Genomic DNA, 23,476 nt, shown 5'->3' with positions numbered 1-23,476 from the left:
AAGCTGCAAAAGAGTATACAAATATTTGCCATACCTGAAAATACTCAATGCATCCCCCTGAATTTACAATAATGTATTTCTGTCATCTATTGTTTAATTGAAATGTCAGAGGAACAAGATGCAATGTGAAACAAACTTTCAGAAGAGCATTTTATTAAACACTTTTTAGGAAATTCCATGGAGATAATAGTACATGCAGAATAAAGATGACTGAATTATCAATGAAATGTTGTAGGAAGGCAAATAGAAAGTACAGGCAACCTGAATCTAATTCAAAATAGGTTGGAAGTTCATGGCACATGGTTCTACCTGCCTGCAGTAAGCAGAATTTTAGCATTGACTAAATGAAAACAAACATTTAAACACTACCAAAAGGATTGTTCTTTTCAAAGAGAACTCATATCCACAGCAGTACACACACACAAAAACGACTTCCTCACAGTTTTTTTTGCTTATCTGAGGTTAATGTTTACCACTCCCTCAAATGACTCAACATACATGAAGGTAAACATTGCCTTTCCAGTGTTAAGCCATTTGGCCCTTTCTCACCATCAGGGACTGCTTGTCTCGTTATTCCACAGAAATCTGGAACATCACAATGTCATGAAATACTGCCGAACGAGACTTCATGTGAGGTTAAAAGTAGGTGCCTTACCTGTGGCCAATTGATATACTGAGATGTATTCTATTTCTTGACCACTACTTCTGTAAAAACATGATACAAGGCCTATAAAAGCCCCCTCCAATTAGTTGCACATCCCAATTTTCATGACCTTTTGGCGCAACACAGACATCCTTCACATATGTCATTTTTCACAGAGAATACACTCATATATTTGCCTAAAGACACAATTAACTTCTTTTCCCTCGAGAAACACTTTGAATGTAAACACGACTTTACGGGATGGCATACATCGATATGATACGACAATCCTGTCATCAGTACTGCGGACTCTGTACCACAAAAACAGTGCAGGTCAGTTCATCGATTCAGTGTTGTGATGCTGTTTGGATGGAAACAGTCTACTGAGACGGAGAGGATACCTGCCACTGACGGAATATATCAAACACCCTTTTGGACTTGTCACGAGGGCCCTGGGAGGAAAGAGAGAATAAAGAATTGTCAGATATTGTTTAACTGAAAGCTACATAGCCAAGCGCCATATCATGTATTGCCATGCATCATGTTCTGGAGAATGTGTGTCTTTTTTTTTTTGTTATAGAATGCAAAGTTCAGAAGTCTTAACCTACCTGTCCTGGACTATTTCCTGCTGTATTAGAGTTCTTCTTCATGGGCACAAGGAGGTCAAGAGCAGCCTTCCAGCCCTGCTGATAAAGCATCACATCTCTATCCATAAAGGGTATAGCCCCTGGATCCACATTCTCTTTTCCCACAGAGATCCAGGGACACCAGTCTCTGTGTTGAGCAAGGGGGTCAAATGCATTCTTATGCAGAAGCTCATCCTGAAAAACAAGAGGAGGTAAAAAGAGCGGGTTGGAATAGCCAAGTAAAAGTAGGCAGTACGAAACCCTGTTTAACTAATTTAGCATTAGGAACTTGAGTATACTGGCCTGCCTTGATATTGATAAGGGATGAAGTGTGATTGTTTTTTTTTCATCATTCTTTGGAGAAGAATATAGCATCTGTCTTCTGCACAGAGGGCCAAAATAAAATTACAAACAAATCACTATGAAATCAGCAGTAATGTTACTCACTGGACCACCAAGTGATGAGAGGCACAGGCGTTTAGGAGGGTGTTGCTGGCTGACAGCACCTTCAGTTCCAGAGTTGTCCCCTTGTCCTCTACCGCGAGATGCGGTCCTTTTGCCTCTCGTCAGAGGGCTTGGCAGCTCTTCACTGGGGCTTGGTGAGTCTCTGCTTCGGGCACGCAAAGCCACAGGGGAGGAGGTTCCCTCACCCTGAAATACACACCAGAGCAAGGTAAAAAGCAGCCTGGCATGTTCTAGATTTCATTCGCCACTGTTAAACATAAAGTAATTCAGATTAAAAGTGATGTATGCATATAAGCAACCCAATCTTATTTAGCAGGTCAACCTTCATTTGCTTAAAGCTTGCCTGGTCAGTGCGGGTGGAGTCCTGGCTCCTCAGCTTCATGCGACATGGAGTTGTAGGGGTGGGTGAGGCAGAAGCAGGCTGGTCGCCCTGACCCTCATGCGTGGCCGCTAAGGCAGGACCTGTTGCTTGAGCCGACTGGCCTACAATGTTAGGTTCGCTATCGCTTCCCGTTCCCTCCATCTGGTGGAAGTTCCACAAGCCCACCTTGCGCATGCAGTATGAGCAGGTGAGGATGGGCAGGTTCATGGCGTGCAGAGCTGGGCTAAAATAGAGAAATCCATGGCTCAGACATCCTGATCAGGTAGAAGAGTGCGAATACATTTGGTGCCATGTTCCTTTCAAGTTCCTAAATCACTTTCCCTGTCCCTGACATGGAAGATTAACACATAAGTAGCCTATGCCCTTGTCAATAGTTATAAATGTGTGCTGCGCTGTTGGCGGTGGTGATACAGCAGACGGCAAACTTCCCCAGTAAACACACTGAACTCTGCGGCTCGCTGCTGTGTCTCTAGGCTATGTCGAGTGGACTGGCAAAGTGTCCGCAGGAGGGGCAGTCACCCGGCTTGGACGGCAAGGCAGTGTTTGCCACCAGGATGCTCGTGGAGGGACATCGAGCCTTGGTGCTTTATCTAGAGGGTTACTCCCCAGAGACCCTCTGTCAGCAAAGAGCGAGAGAGGGTGGTGTGTTAACTAGGGAAACTACAGGCCACAATCCCCTGTTAGTTAATCCCCCAGTTAGCACTGCCGGTAAGCATCAGATGAACAAGCCGGAAATGCAAGGCCACCAAGCTGACCAATCACAGTTGTTGCTGTTTGTGTGGCTGCGACGTGCAGTCACATTTCTAGGGGGAGGTGCGCATCAGGCTACAGTGTAAGGCATGCATCTACACAGAGCTTAGGCCGTATTCAACTTGGCAGCATAAATCAAGACCAATTTCTGAGTGTGCTTACTCTAGTTTATGGAAGTATCAGTTTATTTATACTAGTTAAGTGTCACATAAAAACATTCAAAAGTATCTTGAAAATTCACAACAAAAAAGAGTTTCATCTCACCTGGCAGCCCAGCCACAGAGAGAAACAATGCATGCAGCCACCTGGACAGCCAAAGGTTCAGAACACGGAGTCCGTCCCTTTCTTTTTTGTTCTTCCTCGACCAGCTGCAGTATAACACTGACAACATCCTCAGTGAGTGCCTGCAAAGAAACGGTAGGCATTATTTAATGTAAACAACTGAAAATGCTCAGTTTCTTTAAATACATCACTTAGACTTCCCATTTTTCTAATCAAACTATCCTTTACATGATCTCCTGGAATCCTTTTTTTTTCTTTCTGTAGTATGGCATGGCATTATAGCATTTTCGTCAGTATCTAAAATGACACTTCTCCTGCCTTACCATAGACTTCAGCTGCTCTGGCTTCATGGCTGGCAGCTGCTGTGCAAGGAGACAGGCGCTCTGGAAGCGCTCCAAGAAGGCATTGAGAAGTGCTGATGGTTCACATGCTGGAACAAGCCAGAACCGCTCTGAAATGACATCAACATTCACCTTGACCGTCACGTGGATAACACCCTGTCTCGTTAAAAGACAGTTCTTCTTTGTATTTACATGCATCGGAAAACAGCTGCTCCTACCTGGGCATGGAAAGTCAGGCCAGGGACAAAACTTCTCATGCTGTGTCTGAAGCTGCCTCGATATCTCTGCAATGCGGGATTCATCTATTACAGAAAGAGGGAGTTGCTTGACCTTTAATTTTTTGGCAGACTGGCAACATCACACTAACATTGCCAGGATAAGGTGCGACTGCCTTTTTCCTGTCGATGAAAAGTTTTGCTCACATTTTTCATAGTCTATAGTTGGTTGCAGTGTTGCACAAAGGAACGCCTGGCAGGTGGAGCACTTGAGCATATCACAGCCAACGTTGATCCAGCCGTACCTGGCGCACATCAGGGGGGACAGCGTGCGGGGCTTGCCTGCCCATTTCAAACAGTGACTTTGCTAAGGAAAGTTTTGCTCAGACATTTATTAGTGATCACATGGTTGCATACTATTGAAAAAAACAAAAACAAAAAGGAATGCCTTGATGCATTAGTAAAAGGATATTGAATAGGACTCCACCCTTGAGAAAAATGCTTCTTTGTTCGTTGCCTCACAAGGTGCTTGAGTGTTGCTTTTACTTCCAGAACTTTCAAATCTCCTTTTCCACTGAAATCCATACAACCAGGGAAAACAAAAAACAAAACAGATCTTTAGCTTCGACAGACTTATCATTTGCATGACAAAAAAGATGCAGTTGAGTAAATTCAAGTGTATACTGTCAGATTTCTTATTTATAGTGTATTAATAAACTTGCACAGCTTGATAGCAAGGCTTCGGGCAGGCCTATTTTAATTAAACCAGTGATGCATGGAGGGGTTTGTTAGTTGGAGAAAGGACAGTAAAAGACATGAACATGCAGTTACCCAACGTTACACCTGGATAAAAAATGTTACGTAACAACGCCGAGGGAAAAAAAATTGGAGGGCTTCCTTTCTTCCTTGTTGCCTATCAAATCAAAGCCGGCCTCTGATGTTGATGCACAGCAAAAATTAGGACTAAATGTATTTAACCTTGCCTTCAAGGCTGCTCAGCAAGTGGACAATACTCCAGAAATGAACAGAAAACAAACAGAACATTGTGTTACACTACAAACTTTGGGTCCCCACCCCCTTTATCTGCAAACTGTGCATGCGAGCGATAGCACGACGGCTACCACCACAAACATGTCAGCTAAATGGACTAAATACAAGCACAAGACATAACTATTGTATGCAAACTCCCCGTTCCTGGCCTAACTTACAAGGGCCCTTTATCTGTGGAGACATGTGCCTCTTTGAATCAACGCTGAGTGAAGGCGGCTAAAGGAGCAGAGCTGCCAAGCTAAGTGGCTAACCAAACTAGCTAATGTCAACTTGTTCCTCGGCCCCTTTAAATCAAACAGATAGCACGAGATCGTTCAGAAAAATGCACCTGGTGGCTCCGATATCTGTTGACGACACTCCGTCATTGAGCAGTTCGCGAACTTTCTCCGGAGACGCAATTGAAGACTTTTGGTGATTTGAATTGCCGAGACGATCCCCACGACTGCCGCCGTGAGTCGCCATGATCGACTCTGAAGTTCCCCGGAAAATAAACCCCCTGGAACAAGTCGTTCCGCTTTCTAAAGACACCGAACAGTACTGAGCACCAGCTTCACCCAAACCCGCCCGGTACTTTCCCCGTCAACCCATTTTAATTTTAAATATTTGCTGGCACATACCTAGCAATATTTATCAATTGATAATTATTAATCAAAAGAGAGAATAGAGGTATGGTCAAATGCTTAAAAATGACTTTCACGTTTGTTTGTATGTATTTAATATATTTCTTTGGAACTGGCTGCCTCACTTTAAAATTATGCACATTATGTCGTCCATTTTGATTCTCCAGCAGAGAGTTTTAATTTAAAGCACTTAAATCCAATAGCACAATGTAGGAGATATTCAGATTCTTTAAATAAACATTAGGTACTAATGTGTATATAAGATAGGTCTAAGCCATGTTGAAGCATTTCTTCGCATTGGGATTGTTTCTTAAATGTTTGTGTCATGTTTTTATTTGATATTGTTCACTAGCATTTAGAACTGTTGGGACCCATATGGAGACTGAGGTCATTTGTTATATTTTGTATTATCATTATTTGTTGACTTCAGATTGTTCCCTTCTATTTCCTATTTGCTTCTTCTAAAACTTTCCAATAAATCTCCTCTTTATACGCTCCCCAACACACAAACACACACAGCCCTTTAACACCTCCAACATACAAATTCTGGACATGTCATGAGTCTTTGCATGTTTGTTGGTACATTTGTCATGTCTTGTTTTGCTTTTCCCATCGTTTGCACTTAATGTCCCACATGGTGTTATCACTGTTGTGCTGCAACACTTATTAAAAAGGGGGAAATATCTGCGAAATTGGGGGTTTTAATGACATAAACATGAGATTACATTCTATGATTACAGAATTATTACATACATAGGATGCTTCTCTCATTGTGTTTTTAGGCATAAAGACCTAAATAAAGATGAAAATTTTAGTATTCTGCAACAGAATTTCATACCTTTTAACATTTGAACCACTATTCATGATGATAGGATATATATATACATATATATATATATATATATATATATATATATATATATATATATATATATATATATATATGGAGACTGAGGTCATTTGGAATATGTTTTAAGAAATGGAATCAAAAACATGAATATTTGTGTTTGAAAAAATATTCTAAAGAGGAATTTGGAGTCATGGTTTTATGTGTCTTATTTCTACATTGTGGCTACAGCTCTGCTCGTGCCAGGGTTCATACTGTGAAACTTAAAACTGTCTTTTTAACTTTATGGACCTTGTCTAACCCCTGCAGATCTCTGGACCACACTGGGGCCATGGGGCAGAAATAAAGAAAAACCTGTTGTTGTTTTGGACACGCTCAGCCCCGCCCCTTTTCTACTGACGCAACGTCCTATAACAAGCCTTCTGATTGGCCAAGCGTCTCACGGCCGGGGGGTAACGTTTGTGAATGGCTTCAAAGTGACTGAGATGTGGGGTGATTTATAATGTTTTATCAGCACTTTAGCAGATGTTGTTTTTATTTGTTGTGACATCCTTCAGGGCTGGATTGTAACGGGAGAAGATGTCGGACGCTGAAGGTGCTCGCAGCACGGACCAGCTGAATAAATTCGAGAAACTGACAGGCAGGCCGCCGCACGATGAGATGTTAGCAGGTCGGTCATCAACATTAGCAAGACATGCTAACGACAGGTTTAAACTCAACGTTGCCACATTTTGCGGTTTGATAAACACCGTGTGGCGGATATCTGCAGCTCCACGGACAGTGTTAGCTTGTTAAGAATTCAAACTGTGCCCTTATTGGTGACATTGCTAATCGTAGCGTTCAAGCTAGCATCCAGCAGATTCTGCTTGTTTATCTTTTAACAGCTTGTTAGCAATAATTTGTAAGATGCTATGTGTTGTAACGTGAAAACTGGCTCTCGTATTCTTTCACCTTTTGTAAAATCATGTTTTTTGCTGTACAGCCGACATGGTAAATGGCCTGACACAAAATCAGTCATTGATAGGTTTTGCTGACCTGCAAACACATTACTGCCAATGTTAATGCTGTGTTTTGAATAGATTCAGGGCTGCAAACAGCATAATTCCCATCCAATCAATCATAAATTATAGGTGTATTCAGTTTTTTTAATAGATAACCTTAAATTGCTGTTCACAGCACTTGATAGATAGACATGATTGAGATGATCCATCATGTGTGTAAAGACGCCAGGAAGGATTGAATCGTCTTTGTTTTTTTAACATTTCTGTCATAGTATTAGGTTTTAATGATGTGTCAAACCTTCAGTACAGATCATTTTGCTTGTCTGTTATTCATTTTTGTGTACCACAAATTCAGTCTTACAGCAACTGGGGCCCTGCAGTGTAATGGTACAGAGTACAGGTCAGGTCCCTCTGACTCATACCGACATCAACCTGCAAAAAATATCCGGTGACCTAGAAGAGAGCACAGACAACTGCAAAACAAGATTATTTTGCTTTTTTAAAATTATTTGCAGTGTCAGAACTAGGCACTTGCCATGCTAGCGACTGTAGGTAGTGCTGTCACATCATTGCCTGCCATTTAACTGACGCCTTCATTTCCCTTAATTGGTTTCATACTTTATTAAATGCGCTGACATTTCTAATAAATGCTTAAAGAGACTGGAGGCCGATTCCTTTAAGAACCCAAATTATTGCTGTGAGATGTTGTTAAAGATTTTACAGCGTTTTTATTATTATTATTACAGCTCAGGAGAAATAGTTGATGAAGAAAGATTTGAGAAACAGACATGTTTTGTTCACTGTTACAACCTTTCTTCTGTTCATGTTTCAGCCATGATGGTGGAGGTCCGGGCCCGTCTCACATGTCAGTAGTGAACTTCAAGCATGTAGTCACGTGTAGCTTTCTGAGCACACTTTCAGCTGTTGCGCTTCTAAATTTTGATAACATTAAGCTCTTGTTCCTCTGCACTTATCAAAAGCATCTGCCTTATGAACATAATGTAATAATGGAGGCAACTAGACTGAATTAGGCCAGGGAATCGTATGATTCCGAACTATTTGATTAGGCTTGAGACGATCATGCAAAACAGCCAAACTAATGAATCTGCTTATTTGTGTTGTGTTTCTGGCATCTTCTGTGTTGTCTCTTAAACTCCTCTGCTGTCTCTGTACACCCTCTCTTAATTGTTGCTCATCACAAACCGTGATTATTGAAAATTTATTGTTTGGTTGGAACATCAGTGTTGAGTCGTAGGTAGGCCCCAGGTCTATTTTTAGAAAACTGAACAAGGTACGTTATTAGATTCGGCTTAATATGCTCTGTATTTTGTCATCATGCGCCTGCTGATAAAACCATCTAATCCCTCAGGCTGAGCATTATTTGAAATTATGTTTTATTTTCTGCCATTTGCTTAGCTTTCCTTATAAAACTCAGAGCTTTGCAGACAATGCCACTGTGAATGTCTGATCCTGTATTTTAGCTACAGCACTACACGAAGGGGATCATACCCTCTCTGCTTTAGTGTCAGAGTGCCATTTAATTTAGACTGCATTACATTGTCCATTCACAGTATAATGAGGAGGAAATGTCTGTAGCTTGAGTATCAATGACGGTTTTTACAGCTCATTGTCTTCTAGCAGATCCATTACGTTGAGTCTCAACACAATGCACAAAAATGCCATTGTAGAGAAACTAGATCTGTCACTACTGCAGTGCCATTATTAAGCATCTGGTTCCATACATTGTTTACTCGCTATGTGTTTGACCAGTTTTATTGTAGTTGCATAACTTCTACACAAGTTGTTCACACAGTCGCCTCCCAGCAAGGATATATCAGGGGTTTTCTTTTTAATGTTGCCCAAAGTTTTCCTGTCACAGTGAGTTCATGCAGGGAAAGTTGTGATTAAAAATGTGCTCACAATGTGATCGTGAACGTATTCATTTTTTACGGTTCAGCCAATGTGACCCATTTACGAGTGTTTGCTTTCTGTCAGAGCATGCTGGGATATCTTTTAGCATGTCTAGGTGGAGGAAGAATAATAATAATAAAAAAAAAAAACAACATTAATTTGACTCCTACTAAACAGTGAATTAGCATGATGACACCATGTGATGACTCCATGTTGGTCAAAGCAGATGGATTTTGGGTCCTAAAATGGATGAATGTGCTCCTTTTTTCTATGACCACTCAAATGCTATAAGAAATACAACCAGTAGTGTTAAGTTATCTTAAACAAAGTGTTTAATTTTGACTAACCTTTTGTGTGTGGTTATCTTATCAGTCCAGTCTTGGCATCCTGTCTGATATCTGTTACCATGCTCCTCCTCTCCTCACGCTGAGAAACTTCTCCTCCCTCTCCAGCTCATCGTACTCCCCCCGCCCGCAGTGGGCATCGCTGTGTCGCTGACAACACTAACCTGTATGTGTTCGGAGGGTACAACCCTGACTACGATGAGTCAGGAGGCTCAGAGAATGAAGACTATCCACTGTTCAGGGAGCTTTGGAGGTACCACTTTGCCACAGGCTGCTGGCAGCAGATTCGGACAGAGGGCTATATGCCCACAGAGCTAGCATCTATGTCAGGTAAAACATCAAATCTAATAGTTCACTCTGAAAGGACTCGATGATGTTTAATTGTTCTTTAGTGTATGAAAAATGTGTTTGTCACTGTGTGTCTTCAGCTGTTTTGCACGGCAACAACCTCCTGGTGTTTGGTGGCACTGGGATCCCCTTTGGTGAGAATAACGGCAATGACGTACATGTTTGTAACGTGAAGTACAAGCGATGGTCGCTGCTCAACTGTCGGGGGAAGAAGCCCAACAGAATCTACGGACAGGTGACCTCATAACATCAGTATACTGTAGAAATATTGTAGAAACTAACAGAAGGTTTTCCAAAACCAGTTTGATACAGTGTATATACAAACTTGCAAACTCTTTTTTTAATATATTTTTCCTTCAGGCAATGGTAATTATAAACGGCTTCCTGTACGTGTTCGGAGGGACAACAGGCTACATCTACAGCACAGACCTGCACAGGCTGGACCTGACTACAAGGGAGTGGATCCACCTCAAGCCCAACAACCCTCCTGACGACCTCCCTGAAGAACGGTACGACTTTGTAACGCCTGGATGTGATACAAGCTAGGGATCTTTTCAGTGTCATAAAACTCCTTTGACATGGCTGCTTGTTGTGTTTGTGTATCACAGGTACAGGCATGAAATAGCACACGATGGACAGAGGATTTACATTCTGGGAGGAGGTACTTCCTGGACATCTTACCCTCTGGACAAGGTACTGCACCATACGGGGTAGACACACCAAACATTGCATCCACCGCAGCCCTTAAACAACTTCCAGTTTAATTTGTATGACAGCTAAAGAAAAATGTGGTCTACATATGGTATTTTTCCTGTCTTTCTTTTAAAGAGAACAGCGATTTTACAAATACACCAGAGTGGTATAAACACCATCTATTCTTATAACAGTTTTGTTTTGTACACAAGCTAAATCCATCTTAATCACTGCACTAAACACTCGCAGTAAATGTTGATCTCTTTTTAACAGATACATGCTTACAATCTGGAGACCAATTCCTGGGAGGAGATTACAACTAAACCTCATGACAAAATAGGTCTGCAGTCTGCACTTCATTATCAACTAAGCCAGATTTGCTCTCATTCCAACTTTTCTAACGTGTCACTAACATTTGAACAGGGTATCCCGCTCCTAGGAGGTGCCATAGCTGTGTACAAATTCGAAATGGTGAGCAGCCACGTATCACCTGATTGAAAGTCATACTCTGGTTGTAAAATCTTCAGTGGGAAGTAACTCCCTGCCAGCTACATGAACAGTGCCCCGATTGTTTTTCTCCGTTTGTAGATGTATTTATCTGTGGAGGCTACAACGGGGAGCTGATAGTAGCTGATCTGTGGAAGATCAACCTGCAGACGTTCCAGTGGAGTAAACTACCAGCAGTGATGCCTGAGCCGGCCTACTTCCACTGTGCTGCTGTCACCCCAGTCAGTACCACACTTTCTGGTTACTCTCTATATATATACATTTAATTAATGATCTATTGTTTGAAGGGTACTGGGGGTTCATGTCAGTGGGAACATTCTTCCTGTGCACAAAGTTGGTAATCTAGTCACCTGATGTAACCCATGAGATTTGTATCTATGGCGAGGAAAAGTCCCTTTATTTTAGTCTAATTCCCTAATAGATAAAGTTTGGTCTTACATTTGGTAATCATGACGGAAATGATGACAAATGTGAGTAGCAGAACTCCAAAGCAGATAGCTGAGACAAGCAATGGATTGCAGGGTTAAAAACCGATCCCCGAGTCAATTTTTGTATTAAACTCTCTACTGTGTATAAAACTTTTATCTTTCTCTTTTTGCTCACTCCATCCCAAGGCTGGCTGCATGTACATCCACGGCGGCGTTGTGAACATCCATGAGAACAAGAGGACTGGCTCTCTGTTTAAGATCTGGCTGGCTGTGCCCAGCCTGCTGGAGCTCTGCTGGGAGAAGCTCCTCAAGGCCTTTCCTCACCTGACTTCACTCCCCACCATGCAGCTGCTCAACCTGGGCCTCACTCAGGAACTCATTGAACGCTTGAAATAGGCCCCCCCCCCCCCTGCACAGTGGAGGATGGACGAATGAATGGATGGGACGGGCTGGGCTGGATTGGGAGGAGACGACAGAGCACAGGAATTAATTTGCAGCGAAATTCTCGGGAAAATGCCCTCTCCCTCCCCCGCCTAACGTAGCCCCGCCTTAAAACCAAAAACAATGGGATGCCTTTTTCTTTTTCGGTTGTTCTTATTTCCTGCAGTTTCAGTGATGATCGAGAAAATAAATGTGGAATGTTTTATGGATTTTACTCGACTCCCCCCCCCCCTCCCGCCACCACGGTTCCTTACATGATGCCTTTGTGTCAAGCTTCTCATCCTTCAAACTGTGACAGCCGGAAATCATTTATTTTGCCATGTCATACTTTCAAAGACTGTCCTCTCCGCCTTCTGAAGTACTTTTAAGAATTCTGTGCAAAGGAAGAATGCATGTGTATTTATTTGAAGGACTAAATCCGTTTTTCTGGAGGTATTCTCATCACCTGATATTGCTGTTTGCACACTTTGTCTTGAGTATTCGTGGTCATTTACTTTTTTTTTCCTTTTTTTTTAATTAGGTCCTCTTAGCAAAACTATCATTTATGTCTAAAAAATGGAAGAAAGTGTTTGGGGTTTTTTTGCCAAATGAATCATGCCAGTGTTCTTGCACATTTTAGCCAGTTAAATTCAGATCTCATGTACAATATCCGTCACTGCTGATATGCTGTAGTGTTTTTAGATTTCCTTTTGTAAAATGTTTTCGCAACCCTCCAAGCAGCTTTTTCTTCCCCACCCAATGGTATGAACATCAACGTCCGGCTTGAAACTCACGATCACACTGATTTTCATTTTGACGCGACTAAAAGCAGACATGGTGTTCACTCTGAGGGATCTTGCATAACAAGTTGTTGTTTTATTTTTTACTGTATGAATGGAAGCCAGTGTCTGCTTGGAGGTTAAAACATTTTAAAAAGTTATGGTATGCCTTTAAAATGGTCGTGAGTAATATATGTTATTCTTGGCTAAAAGATGTATGAACACTGTTTATTCTTCAAGAGGGTTCCATGTGTGAACAGCTGTATTTCCTGCATTTTCCATTATACTTTTTATGTTACAGCCTCATCTGCAAAAAAGGGTTAGGGTTAACCCTAACCCTAAAAAAAGGCAAAGGAGGGTGGGTGTCTTCAAAAATGATTCAATTTCCATCCTGTTTGCTTGCAGCTCTCATTTTCTAAACCAAACCATGCAACACATCACTGTGAATTTGGTGCTCTTTGAAGTTAATTTAAAAAATGCTTTTATTTCAAATAAAGACTTAATTCTGTTCAGACTTCTTACTCCCTCTCTGTCGATATGGACAAATGTTTTGCACAGGGAGTCGCTTTAGTAGTAGCAGGCTTACACAAACACTGGTTTATACTGCAGTGCCTTTTTCAAACTTTTAATGAGGTTGAAATTTAACAAATACAGGCAGTATAACATCTTTGCATGTTTAAATCAAAGGGTTCATGTTGATAGGTAGGCGGACCAGTTTCAGCAAGCCATTATGTATGATCACTCGACATTTCAGAGGCAAAAACAGCAGTTTTGTATCCTGTTTCGAGGACACAGGTGCTTTGTATTTTGCTCCTGTTGAAAAAGTCCAGGCGAGGGGACTTCAGGACAGGATGCAACATATTTAGCTTTGTGGGTATTATCCTGAAAAGCACTTCATTCAACATGTCAAAACAATGGGTTAGACACAGTTTGTGTTTTAAGTATGATTTTTACTTGATGCCAAATGACGTTGCATCTTAAATGAAGTGGGAATATGACGAGGAATGAGGGTTCAGTTGAGACCCATGATGGGACGTTGCCCCATGGTTTGATCCGCTTGCACTCCCCCCCCCCCCTTTTCTTTCTGTTCATCATAACTGCATGATGTCATACCCTGCTTTTTATATTAACATCATTAATCCTTTATTTTGGACATAGATTTGAAGGTGACCACTAAAATGTTGTACAGTAGGCTTGTGTAAAATGTTGTATTGGTACTGTCAATAAAAGTGTTCTGTAAATAGTTCCCCCCCAATGTCCTTTGCTTGACTAATAACTTGCATATACATAATAATAATAAAAGCAAAATGTTTTATTTTAGGCTATTTTTGCACGAGCTGCTGTTTCTCCGTCTTTTCAAAGTATGCCCATGACAATTTACATGCCACGTTTCCCGTTAGTCGAGCATACTAATGTGTGTAAAATGTGTATATTTCTCAAAAATCACGATTTTAAACTCAACACATGGTACAGGGTACTGAAGCACAGGTCGAAGACTTTTTACAAATTGATGCATTTATTATATCTAGTATAAACCACATATTGTGATGATTAAGAAACCAAAAATAAATGTCCATTTTATGTAGACACAAAACAAATAAGTCAAAGTCACAGGTTCTTTACAACATCAAGAAATGGGAGAATGCCACCGTCACATACTGACAAAAGAAGACGACTATTCGCTTACACAACCCAACTCTTTTTCCATCTTTTGTGCCACTGAACAAACACCACCTGAAGATAATTGCTTTTTTTTTTTTATTTTCCCCCCAAATAGTAGAAGCCTTAGGAGGGAATTTTCTTGGCAGGCAGATCAGCAAGAATGTGGAGAAGGAGCGAAGAAGTAAAGGGCCAGAAGGATGAGGTAGACCACCACAAGAGCTGTGCCTGCAAAAAGAACAGGAGAACAAATTCACTTTTTTTTTTTTTCTTAAAAACAACACTATGTCACTTTCTGCCAAAAGATAGTTGATCGTCAAGCCTATTTCCATCAATCCATCCATCCATCACCTGTTATGCCAGGTTTCGGAGGGCTGGAGTCGATATGATTTAACATCGGGGCGAGTGAAGTACGTCAAGTCTCGTGCCCAGATCATCAAATGCCAATCAATCTATTTGACAATGCAGGAACGAGGATCAACAATCAACTATCTTTCTCCAAAATAACTTTACAAGTTACACAGTGTTGCTCTAAGTAATAGATGTAATATTCTCCGGTGGGTTATAAATTGTCCATTTCAGACCAAGGGAAATCTCGGCATTACCCTGAAAGTAGTCACACTTTCCATCCATGAAGATGTAGTTGACCAGAATGACACTGAAGATGCTCGACCAGAGATGAATGTCACTGAACACGAGCACGAACCCAACATCCTGGGGGTAAAAAAGGGTTCAGACCAAGTCATGATTCAAAACGAGTGCACTGTGTGAATAAATCTATTAATAATTAACAATAACAGGGTTACTTACATAGAAGGCGTTGAAGAGTATGAGCAGTGGGATCTGTATCATGCACACCTGCACAGCAATGCAGCTGCCCACTTCAAGGCTGTGGACAAAAAAAATTTGAAAGTAGAACTTCATCTTTACAACGGCTCAGTTCGACCTACAGTATGTAAATGTGTATAGAATCTAATGCTTCCTTGGAAAATTTCAGCTGGTAACTTAAACTGATCCCACGACAGCAGAGTGCACTCATACCTCAGGCTGATATTGTTCTGCACTGCAAACAGCACCCCGTTGACGATCTCAGGAAGCTCCGGCACCATGGCCAACAACGTGACACCGATGAAGTACTACACCAGGCACAGGGACACTGAGGTGAGGCGGACAATTCATTCTCTTCATATCCAAGCACATCAGGTCCATTAAAACCCACATTTCGTTTTAACTCTTTTTGAAACCAGCCATTTGGATTCAGTTTATGAAAAAGGTAATCCAGGTTTTGAAGCTTAACTTGAAACAAGGGTCGTCATCTTCTGCTATACAGTCAAATCAACCAAGACCAGTGACATTTGGAATATAATTTCCCCATTAACATAAAGACTGTACTGAAGAACAATATTTTTTAGGTACTTGTACTTTATCTGAGTCTTTCCATTTTCACTTTTGTACCTTTACTTCAGTACAACTTTAAATGCAACAGGCTGAGGTTGTTATTTTAAGCTTCTGACACCATTATGGATCTGTTTTATGACCAGAAACACAGGTCTCATTCGAGGAGAAGTCTTACTCTGACATCGTGTGATATTGTTGAGTTGGTGCAGGAAAAAACGGTAGAAAGCAAGGGTCAGCAACCTTTACAATCAAAATGAGCCATTTTTAGCCCCCATCCCTCGCCAATAAACATCTGTCTGGAGCCACAGAACATATTTGTGTCTTCTAGTGAAGGCGACACAGCCTAAAAAGTCTAAATTAACCATGATCACTTGTGCTTATAAGGTAACTGAACTTTGCATTTCAAATTCAATAATGCCTTTATGAAATAAAAACTAGCCTACAATAAATAGAAAGAGTAGCAACAAATAACTATGTAGGCCTATTTTAGTCCTCCCTGTGTTTTTGAACATGTACAAAATAAAAGTAGCCTTCCTTGGTAATAAATAAAACATACAGTGGCAGCCTAGAGTTAAAAAGCTGAAGTAAAACATAAAAAAAACAAAAACATGCAGGACAGTTTTAATTTTAATTTGACCAAAGTCCATTTCAGTGCAAGTTAATTCCTTCTTCTTTTATCCTTAGCCACATACAACAATCCGCCCTCGGGCTCCAGCATAAAGCTTGTTATTGTTATCAGCTCAGGTGACAAGGTGTTGCCTTATCATGATGATGAAAAAGAAGAAGAATATATCCATTTCCATGTAAAATGTCAAAGCCACAGGGAGCCAATGCAGAGGCACATGATAGCTGCAGGCTGCAGACCCCTGACCTAGAGGCACTGCCGGTAACAATGTATCTCCAAAGTCACGGCTTTCAGTGGATAGAACTTTGACAGGCACAGGATCACACTGCAGCCGCGTCACAGCTGCCAGCCGAGGTGATCACCTGGACAAACTCCACCACTTTTGGTCACTATGATTATTTACACACCAAAACATGTAAATACAGAACCCAGATTTTATAATGACCAGAATTCACCTTTAAGTAAAATGTCTGGATACCTCTTCCACCACTATTCTTCATAGTTTTGAAGCGTTTTGAATACCTGGGAGATGGACGCATCCATCAGCAAGGGCTCGATGTTCTCCGTGCTGAGGTCAGCGCAGCAGGCCATCAACACCGTGGCGACGATCAGCACCCCGAGAGCCCTCCAGCGGGACCAGGCCACATGATGATGACCTCCTGGCAACAGACGCACCGTTAGCCTTTGTCGTTTACCATTTATGACTTACCTCACTGTTGACAAGCCCTTCTCTGCTCTCACATGCATCCAATCAAGTTTAAATCAGGGTTTTTGGGGACCTCTCCGTCACATGCTGAAGAGTTTTGACATGCACAGGCACAACTTTGCCTCGCATGCACAAACAGGTTAACACAGCAAGCAACAGGCAGTCCGTGCATCGCGGTTTCACGTTCCTTCAACCAAAAGATTACATGCATGCGACACACACACACCTGTTGCAACCACCTGGCTGGTGGTGACAATGCTGGCATTAATACACGAGTTGTCTGCAAGGAGTCGGCCAGTGGTGACCTCACCAGTCGGCCGGAACGTGCTGGTGCCCGCTTGTGCGTACTGACCGTGTGCATGGCCCCCTTGGCCATCGCTGATATGGATATCATAGATGTGGGAGTGGGTCTTCAGAGTGAAGATGAGGCCGATCAGGTACGCAGCGGGCAGCAGCACAGAGATTGTGTACACCAGAGGCCTGAAAAAAAAACAAGTTTTTAAATCAGAAAAGAGTTTGAACACCAAACCCCAGCAGATTATGATAAATGTGTGTGTAGCACCTGGACTTACTCAATTTGGGACAGAATTAAATGTTGGTCAGTTTGACTCTGTGAAAAGAACAAGGGGGAAAATTAAAATAAATCAAGGCTTTTTTTTTTTGTATATTTAACATGGGGACCTATTAAGAGTCAGTCTTCATGGTAAAAGTGTCAAGAATACAAACATCATGCAATAAAGCACTGCTGGTCCCTTGTCACTTCCAAGCGCAGACTAACTGGAATTTAAAAAGTGTTTCCAAAAGGTCAGTTATACTGCATGAAGCGATAAGTGAAGCAGCCCCACCGAGTCGTAGTGGCAGTCCTTGCAGACGAAGGGTACACTGCCATTTCCTGGACCGCTGGTGCAGCTTTCGCACACCAGATTACCGAAGATCTTCGAGAAGAGCGTGGGGGCAAACACACCTGGGGACGACATTCACAGCACGAGGGACAAGTTCAGTTTTATGACTCGGTTGGTGGAGTACAGCGGTGGTCAAAAATTTGAGAATTTTCCTGAAGACCCTCCTGAGATATATTGTTCACAAGAATGGTACAGAAAACCTCAAACCATATTTCCTCTGGCTAAGGCTGCTGCGGAGGCATAAAAGTTAATTACATGTGCATCCATACATACCTCCAATGGAGATGAAGAGCAAAGCTGAACTGACTCCGGCTGAACGACTGTTGAACCGCTGCTCTCTGTGTTTGATGCCCCCGATGATCATACAGATGCCCTGTGCAGTTGAACACAGACAGACAGATAGAACGAGGTTAGCGCATGCAAACTCTATAGACAGAATCATAATGCTGCACGTGCCCATTTCCCCCCCTCACAGGTATGAACAGTATGCAGCCGAGCAAGGTCCCGGTGAGCGCTGCTTTGACGATCTCTTCATAACACTTGGTGGCAGCCTTGTGTCCTCGCAGCAGCGCCGTGATGTAGAACGTCATCTCTGTGATGGAGCCGAACGTGGCGTTCACCACCGCTCCCACTGCGAAGTTACTCTGGGCGGAAATGCTGTGGGAACAAAAACAACAATTTGATGTACCGTCAGAGTTCATGAGGAGTTCACTGCCGCCCCTGTCCGTCCTTTCATTCACATTCATCTTTCGGCCAGTGAAAAACAAGCATTACCTGGCTATACCCATGCCAATGAAATACGACAGAGGAATGATGGAGGTGATGGCCGTGGCAAACTTGGTCTCTGCGCTGACGTAAGCGTGTTCATGGTCAACATAGCCAATAACCAAAGTGATTAATACCAGGGGAAGAAGGTCTGGAGGGAGCAGAGACTTAAGGAGAACAAATCGATGGCGCCTTCCTCAAAATCATAACTCCTTATGTTGTTTTCAAGACGTTCTTTCGTCGTGGCGTTCTTCGTACGAGCCCCTCACTTGAATCAAGTTAAATCCATCAACCCACAAAAGGATACTCAGAGCAAAAATGCTGATTCCTTGGACGGTGTATTTGTAGTAATACACATTGAAAGCTTGGTAACAGCATATGATGACTCTGCCCTCGCACACGTACGTCTGCAAGACAAGGAAAAAAATCACAGAAAAACCAATAAGTTACACATAGGGGGCATTTCTTTATTTGATTGCTGTACTAAAATCCACTGCCTCCAATAATCCATTCACGGTGCTGAAAGCGCGCAAGACAACATCCTGGTTACACTGGATGATCCACCACTGTCCATGTTTATGTTCCCATGAAAACCCCAACAGCTGGTGTGATCATGCACCCAAACATGTGGAGCACTTCAGATATGGTTTTGTCAGGGCTGATACTGATTTGATTGGCAATCAAAGAACCTGATAACTGAGATTCGGAATAACCACTGATGGAATGTAACTGAGCACAATTTAAAAGTGCTCTTCTTAAAACACACTGCAAATTCTGTAATCGTAAACCTAGGCCGACAATCGTTCCTTCACTCGTCTAGTCTTAAAAAACAAAAAAGAAAAAAAAGCCAAAACACATTTATAGCACATTTCAGAAAATGAGCGTGCACCTTCTCCAGTGTGTGAATCTGAACGTCCTCTGGTGCCATGAGGAGGACTTTGGTCATCGTGCGAGCATTCATCTTGGCTACAGGAATGGTGAAGACCGGCAGCCAGGAGAGCACGCAGGCGAGGCAGTGGACCACAACCAGGACAGGGTAACCCAGTAACAACCAAAGATAAGTGCTGATGCGACACTGCGGAGAAGGATACAGAATACTTAAGATCTTTCAGAATATTTATATAAAACGCTGCAAAACTTTCCTTGCACCATCCGATTCGGGTCATTCTGACTGTGTTACCCAGTGATGTGATGTTTTTGTAGCTGCGGGCTCTGGGACAGGGATCTCAACAGGTACCGGGGAGGACATCAGGAGGGGAGCGGAGTCCCTGGTATGGTCCTTACCGTCTTCACCGACATCTTCTTCAGGAATGACCTCGATCTTTGGAGGCCTCGCGATGGGTCTCCTAACTACATCACCGGCCTAAAGAATGTGGATATGACAACAGGATAAGAGGAATATTGACTTGCTGGTTGTAGCTATCGAGAATTAAAAAAGGTTCTTTATATCGTGTTACCTTTTCTAACGATCTCCCAAATGGCCAAATGAAGTACCAAGCCATCTTTAAGCAAAGTTTGCCTAAAAAGAGGGAAAGTGAAAGATGGCACTGTGTTCCTCATTCAGGCAAAACTATACTGTGAGTGATGCTGCTGTTTTAAAAAAAAACAAACCATAAGGGACGCCAAAGATTGTCAGACACATCACAGGACAAATGAGGAGGTAGATTAAAGATATCCACCATCCGAATAAAAATACGTAAAGTATATTCCCCAAAGTCAACACCGAGCCTGAAAGAGAGGAGAAATCACAAACACAGGTTATTGTTCCACTGTAAGTATTCAGGACCTCTTTAACTTCATTTGAGTAAAAGCATTATTTAAAAAAAGACCTTCTCGAGGCTTCACAACTGTAAGATCAGAGTAGAGCTCCTTGATGAGGTCTGATTGGTCCTCAATGGGCCTCTCCGTCACATGGGCCTTCCACTTCCTGAAGCCAAACTGGGAAAAAATAAATAAAAATGGATGATGTGTCGAACAAAGATACAGTGCTAAATAGCACAGACCCAGTGACTTTTACCATGACAGCTTTGAGTTAACGGTGCTAAATGTAGTCCGTGCGGGAAAATAACCTTCATGCCTCCCATCTCAAATCTCTTTCCCACAGTTTTAAGGCTCAATTTGAACCCAGGAGTGAGTTTAAAGGGACAGTTCACCAAGTTTTTTAAATATTGGCGGCTTTTCTCGAATATTATGCATAACACCTGACATGTGGAGCTCAGGGTACCAAAAAATACTTTAAAAAAAATAAAATAAAGTCAAGAGCGATGTCTCTTTCCAGAAAACATGACCTGGTTACTCAAGATAATCCCCTGGCCATGTAGTCAGCACTTTCGGTATTGCCGTGCTGAGATAAACATGCACCTACTCACAGGGCTGTAGCAAGGATTTTAGACATACTGAGGTCATGGGTCCTAGCATGGCTCGGGGGGTTTTGGGGGCCACTCACACTAAACCAATCAAGATGGATAAAAAGTACTATGGGTAAGAGGTTAAAAGGATGATTTATGGATGAACTGTTCCTTTAACTTTCCTTCTGTATTCTTGACTTTGGCTTAGACTGCCTTTTGGCACTTTGCTTGACGGGCAACACCTGTTCTTTCTTTCTCTTTCCTACCACACAGTGTTTAATGAATAATTCTTGCCAGAATCAACAGGCCTGCTGACCTGAAAGAGGTCTTGCAGAAGTCCCACATTCAAATGTTCTCACAATGCCTTGGTACGGATTAGGCACAGTGGAGCGTTTGGAGTTCGAGTGTCGTGACCCACCTTGTAGTTGTTGGCCTCCCTGTTCGCCTCCACCTCATTCTCAGCTCTGATTGTTGTCTTTGTGGTGCCTTCATGCCAGCCCTCTTCTCCAAACCGTGACGGAGTAGACCGGGCCCCTCGTGTGGGAGTTGACCGGGCGGACGTGCCGTGTCCCCCTGTGCAGGTGACAGCTTTGAGAAAACTTACACGCGGCGTGTGGGGGGGGGAACAAATGTGGCATCAACTGAACGTGTCGCTCACCTCTGTGGACGGTGAGGAAACATTTGGGCGTGTAGTGGCAGATGTGGTGGGAGGAGGCCTCTGGTGGGGGCGACTCCGCTGCGCCCAGCTCTGGATGCTGGGGGCCAACGCCGAGCCACTCATTCTGGGACTGTCGCCATGGTAACTGGGGATGCTGATCAGGCTCTACGTACCTCTCTGAGTCGGGAGAACAGGACATCAAGTAGAGGCACGCTGACCGATTGGGGGGTCTCATTACATTAAGGAGGTGTCGAGGTTGACTGATACCCAGGACCAACGCCCTCGGGCTGCCCCATGCACAAAGTGTGTGACTAACAAATACCTCATGAGCGTCACGCATATTGTCCCCCTCCCCTCTGCTGACTTGCTGTCAATGGCCACGACCGATCCCATTATCAATGCATTGCGACACAGATAGATAAGAAGACTCAGCAGACTGAGACATGCTTTGAAATGAAAAATAAAAGGCACGCTTGTTAAAGTCCATCTGCTTATGATGTTCCACATGGGGCTCTAAAACTCCATTTTAACTGTCACTCCATATGTGTGTTAAAAAATGTTCAGTAAAAGATTTAATGGTGCATTGAGAGAGACTTTTGGAGATGGAGGAACAATCAATGCCAGCTCATGTCCGATGAGGGAAGCCACCAAACTTCCATTCAGCAGCATAAAGTGGTGTTTGACTTTTAAACAATTATTCTTAGAACAAAAAAAAACAAAAAAAAGCCCTTCAGTGGAGCCTGAAAGCCAGACAGGAACTCATTTTCAAACTCAAGCTGTGATTGGAGGAAAGTTTGGCCGCGCAGGTGACTTTGATGGACGCGTTTGACACGAGGTTAAATGAACAACAAGCCATGAAAAAATACAAAATAAAAAAAAAAAATACAAACAAACGAAATGCAGTCAGGTCAGTCTTCTAAACAAGCAGAGTTGAGGTGTACGCGGAGGTCATGGCGGTGGTGTGGTCTCACCTGAAGAGTCAGCCGCGGATCTCCTCCGCAGGTTCTCCACATCACCTGGGATCAGCGAGGACTTCTTGTGCGACATTGTGTGTGTTTGCTCCCAAAGAGACGCTGCTGTCTCATCTGTGCGCCTCTTTATCGAGTCTGCCGGGCTCTCACTGTAGGCTGTCCGACTCCATACAAAGACAGAGAGGGGAGGTAGAGGAGGAGGGGGAGGAGGGTACATACACACGCTGCTGGGTGTAGGGTTTGAAGATATCCAACATCAGCGCCCCCCAGTGGTAGAACCAGGGAAGAGAGTGATGCAGCTGCGCATGATGCTCAAGCTTTGGCCCCAGTTCTTGGCTTGCATTTACTTCCATCACAGCTAACCATCAGAATCCCCCCCCCCCCCCCCCCCCAATAAAACTGGAAAAGTCACAACTGTTTGTTAATAAAAATGACTGTTAATCCAATTCTCAAGTTGCATTAAAAAAAGTTCAAGTTATTTTCACACATCCAACCTTAAAGTCCTTAGAATGTTACCTACTCCCTCTCCCTTGTCGAAGAGATGTCTCAAGATGTCTCCTACATCCCTGTAAAATCCATCAATTCAGCGTTTCTGCACTGCAGCCTTCAAGTTTCCATGTCACACTTATAATGTTACTAATATTAACACAAATATGAATGTTGGAACAGGATTGCTGATCCATTATTGTGAGAAAAAAAACCTGAAAAAAACCTCCAAATAACTTAAAAAGGCTCCTTATAGTGTCTCCCGTGCAATCCAAGTCTCCAGGAACTCCCAGATTGATTAGAAAA

General features: G+C 42.7%; 3 protein-coding genes across 5 annotated transcripts; 1 reads left to right on the top strand and 2 right to left on the bottom strand.

Moving 5' to 3' along the window:
• Positions 1 to 136: 136 nt before the first annotated feature.
• Positions 137 to 5,250, bottom strand: zc3hc1 (zinc finger, C3HC-type containing 1). The gene is given in 11 exon segments (XM_030440704.1): positions 137 to 1,095; positions 1,252 to 1,464; positions 1,717 to 1,920; positions 2,078 to 2,339; positions 3,131 to 3,270; positions 3,472 to 3,599; positions 3,708 to 3,791; positions 3,912 to 4,062; positions 4,177 to 4,244; positions 4,247 to 4,278; positions 5,083 to 5,250. Coding segments are annotated over 11 exon segments (1,488 nt in total). The 5' UTR covers positions 5,217 to 5,250; the 3' UTR covers positions 137 to 1,023.
• A 1,375-nt stretch (positions 5,251 to 6,625) lies between these two features.
• klhdc10 (kelch domain containing 10) lies at positions 6,626 to 13,166 on the top strand. The gene is made up of 9 exons (XM_030440307.1): positions 6,626 to 6,891; positions 9,586 to 9,807; positions 9,906 to 10,060; positions 10,186 to 10,334; positions 10,434 to 10,518; positions 10,792 to 10,858; positions 10,942 to 10,989; positions 11,107 to 11,246; positions 11,640 to 13,166. Exons 1-9 carry the CDS (start codon positions 6,801 to 6,803, stop codon positions 11,847 to 11,849), a joined length of 1,167 nt encoding a protein of 388 aa, XP_030296167.1. The 5' UTR covers positions 6,626 to 6,800; the 3' UTR covers positions 11,850 to 13,166.
• Positions 13,167 to 14,033: 867 nt separating this feature from the next.
• cax1 (cation/H+ exchanger protein 1) lies at positions 14,034 to 22,889 on the bottom strand. Of its 3 annotated transcripts, none has more exons than XM_030440304.1 (20): positions 22,685 to 22,889; positions 21,714 to 21,890; positions 21,474 to 21,643; positions 20,537 to 20,645; positions 20,319 to 20,435; positions 20,165 to 20,226; positions 19,888 to 20,070; positions 19,597 to 19,782; positions 19,015 to 19,114; positions 18,717 to 18,858; positions 18,416 to 18,599; positions 18,216 to 18,315; positions 17,886 to 18,004; positions 17,613 to 17,650; positions 17,267 to 17,520; positions 16,857 to 16,993; positions 15,353 to 15,447; positions 15,122 to 15,200; positions 14,917 to 15,025; positions 14,034 to 14,539 (listed from the first exon to the last, which is right to left on the bottom strand). In XM_030440304.1, exons 1-20 carry the CDS (start codon positions 22,758 to 22,760, stop codon positions 14,466 to 14,468), a joined length of 2,511 nt encoding a protein of 836 aa, XP_030296164.1. In that variant the 5' UTR covers positions 22,761 to 22,889; the 3' UTR covers positions 14,034 to 14,465. The 3 variants fall into 3 exon arrangements, with proteins under 3 accessions (XP_030296164.1, XP_030296166.1, XP_030296165.1); XM_030440306.1 differs by having other exon boundaries at positions 17,393 to 17,520; XM_030440305.1 differs by having other exon boundaries at positions 21,474 to 21,628.
• Between the last annotated feature and the right edge of the window lie 587 nt (positions 22,890 to 23,476).

The sequence above is a fragment of the Sparus aurata genome, chromosome 14, assembly GCF_900880675.1.
Source record: "Sparus aurata chromosome 14, fSpaAur1.1, whole genome shotgun sequence".
In the NCBI taxonomy this organism is placed as follows: Eukaryota; Metazoa; Chordata; class Actinopteri; order Spariformes; family Sparidae; genus Sparus; species Sparus aurata.
The sequence above is the reverse complement of the archived record's forward strand: the minus strand, read 5'-3'. Positions and strand labels throughout refer to the sequence as shown.

Coding starts and splice junctions, on each gene's coding strand:
- cax1 (XM_030440304.1), bottom strand. CDS start 22,760: ATGTCGCACAAGAAGTCCTCGCTGATCCCAGGTGATGTGGAGAACCTG. Junction 20,646..21,473: donor GGGAGGCCAACAACTACAAG/GTGGGTCACGAC, acceptor ATTTTTTCCCAG/TTTGGCTTCAGGAAGTGGAA. Junction 20,227..20,318: donor AATCTTTGGCGTCCCTTATG/GTTTGTTTTTTT, acceptor CCCTCTTTTTAG/GCAAACTTTGCTTAAAGATG.
- klhdc10 (XM_030440307.1), top strand. CDS start 6,801: ATGTCGGACGCTGAAGGTGCTCGCAGCACGGACCAGCTGAATAAATTC. Junction 9,808..9,905: donor AGAGCTAGCATCTATGTCAG/GTAAAACATCAA, acceptor GTGTGTCTTCAG/CTGTTTTGCACGGCAACAAC. Junction 10,990..11,106: donor CTGTGTACAAATTCGAAATG/GTGAGCAGCCAC, acceptor CTCCGTTTGTAG/ATGTATTTATCTGTGGAGGC.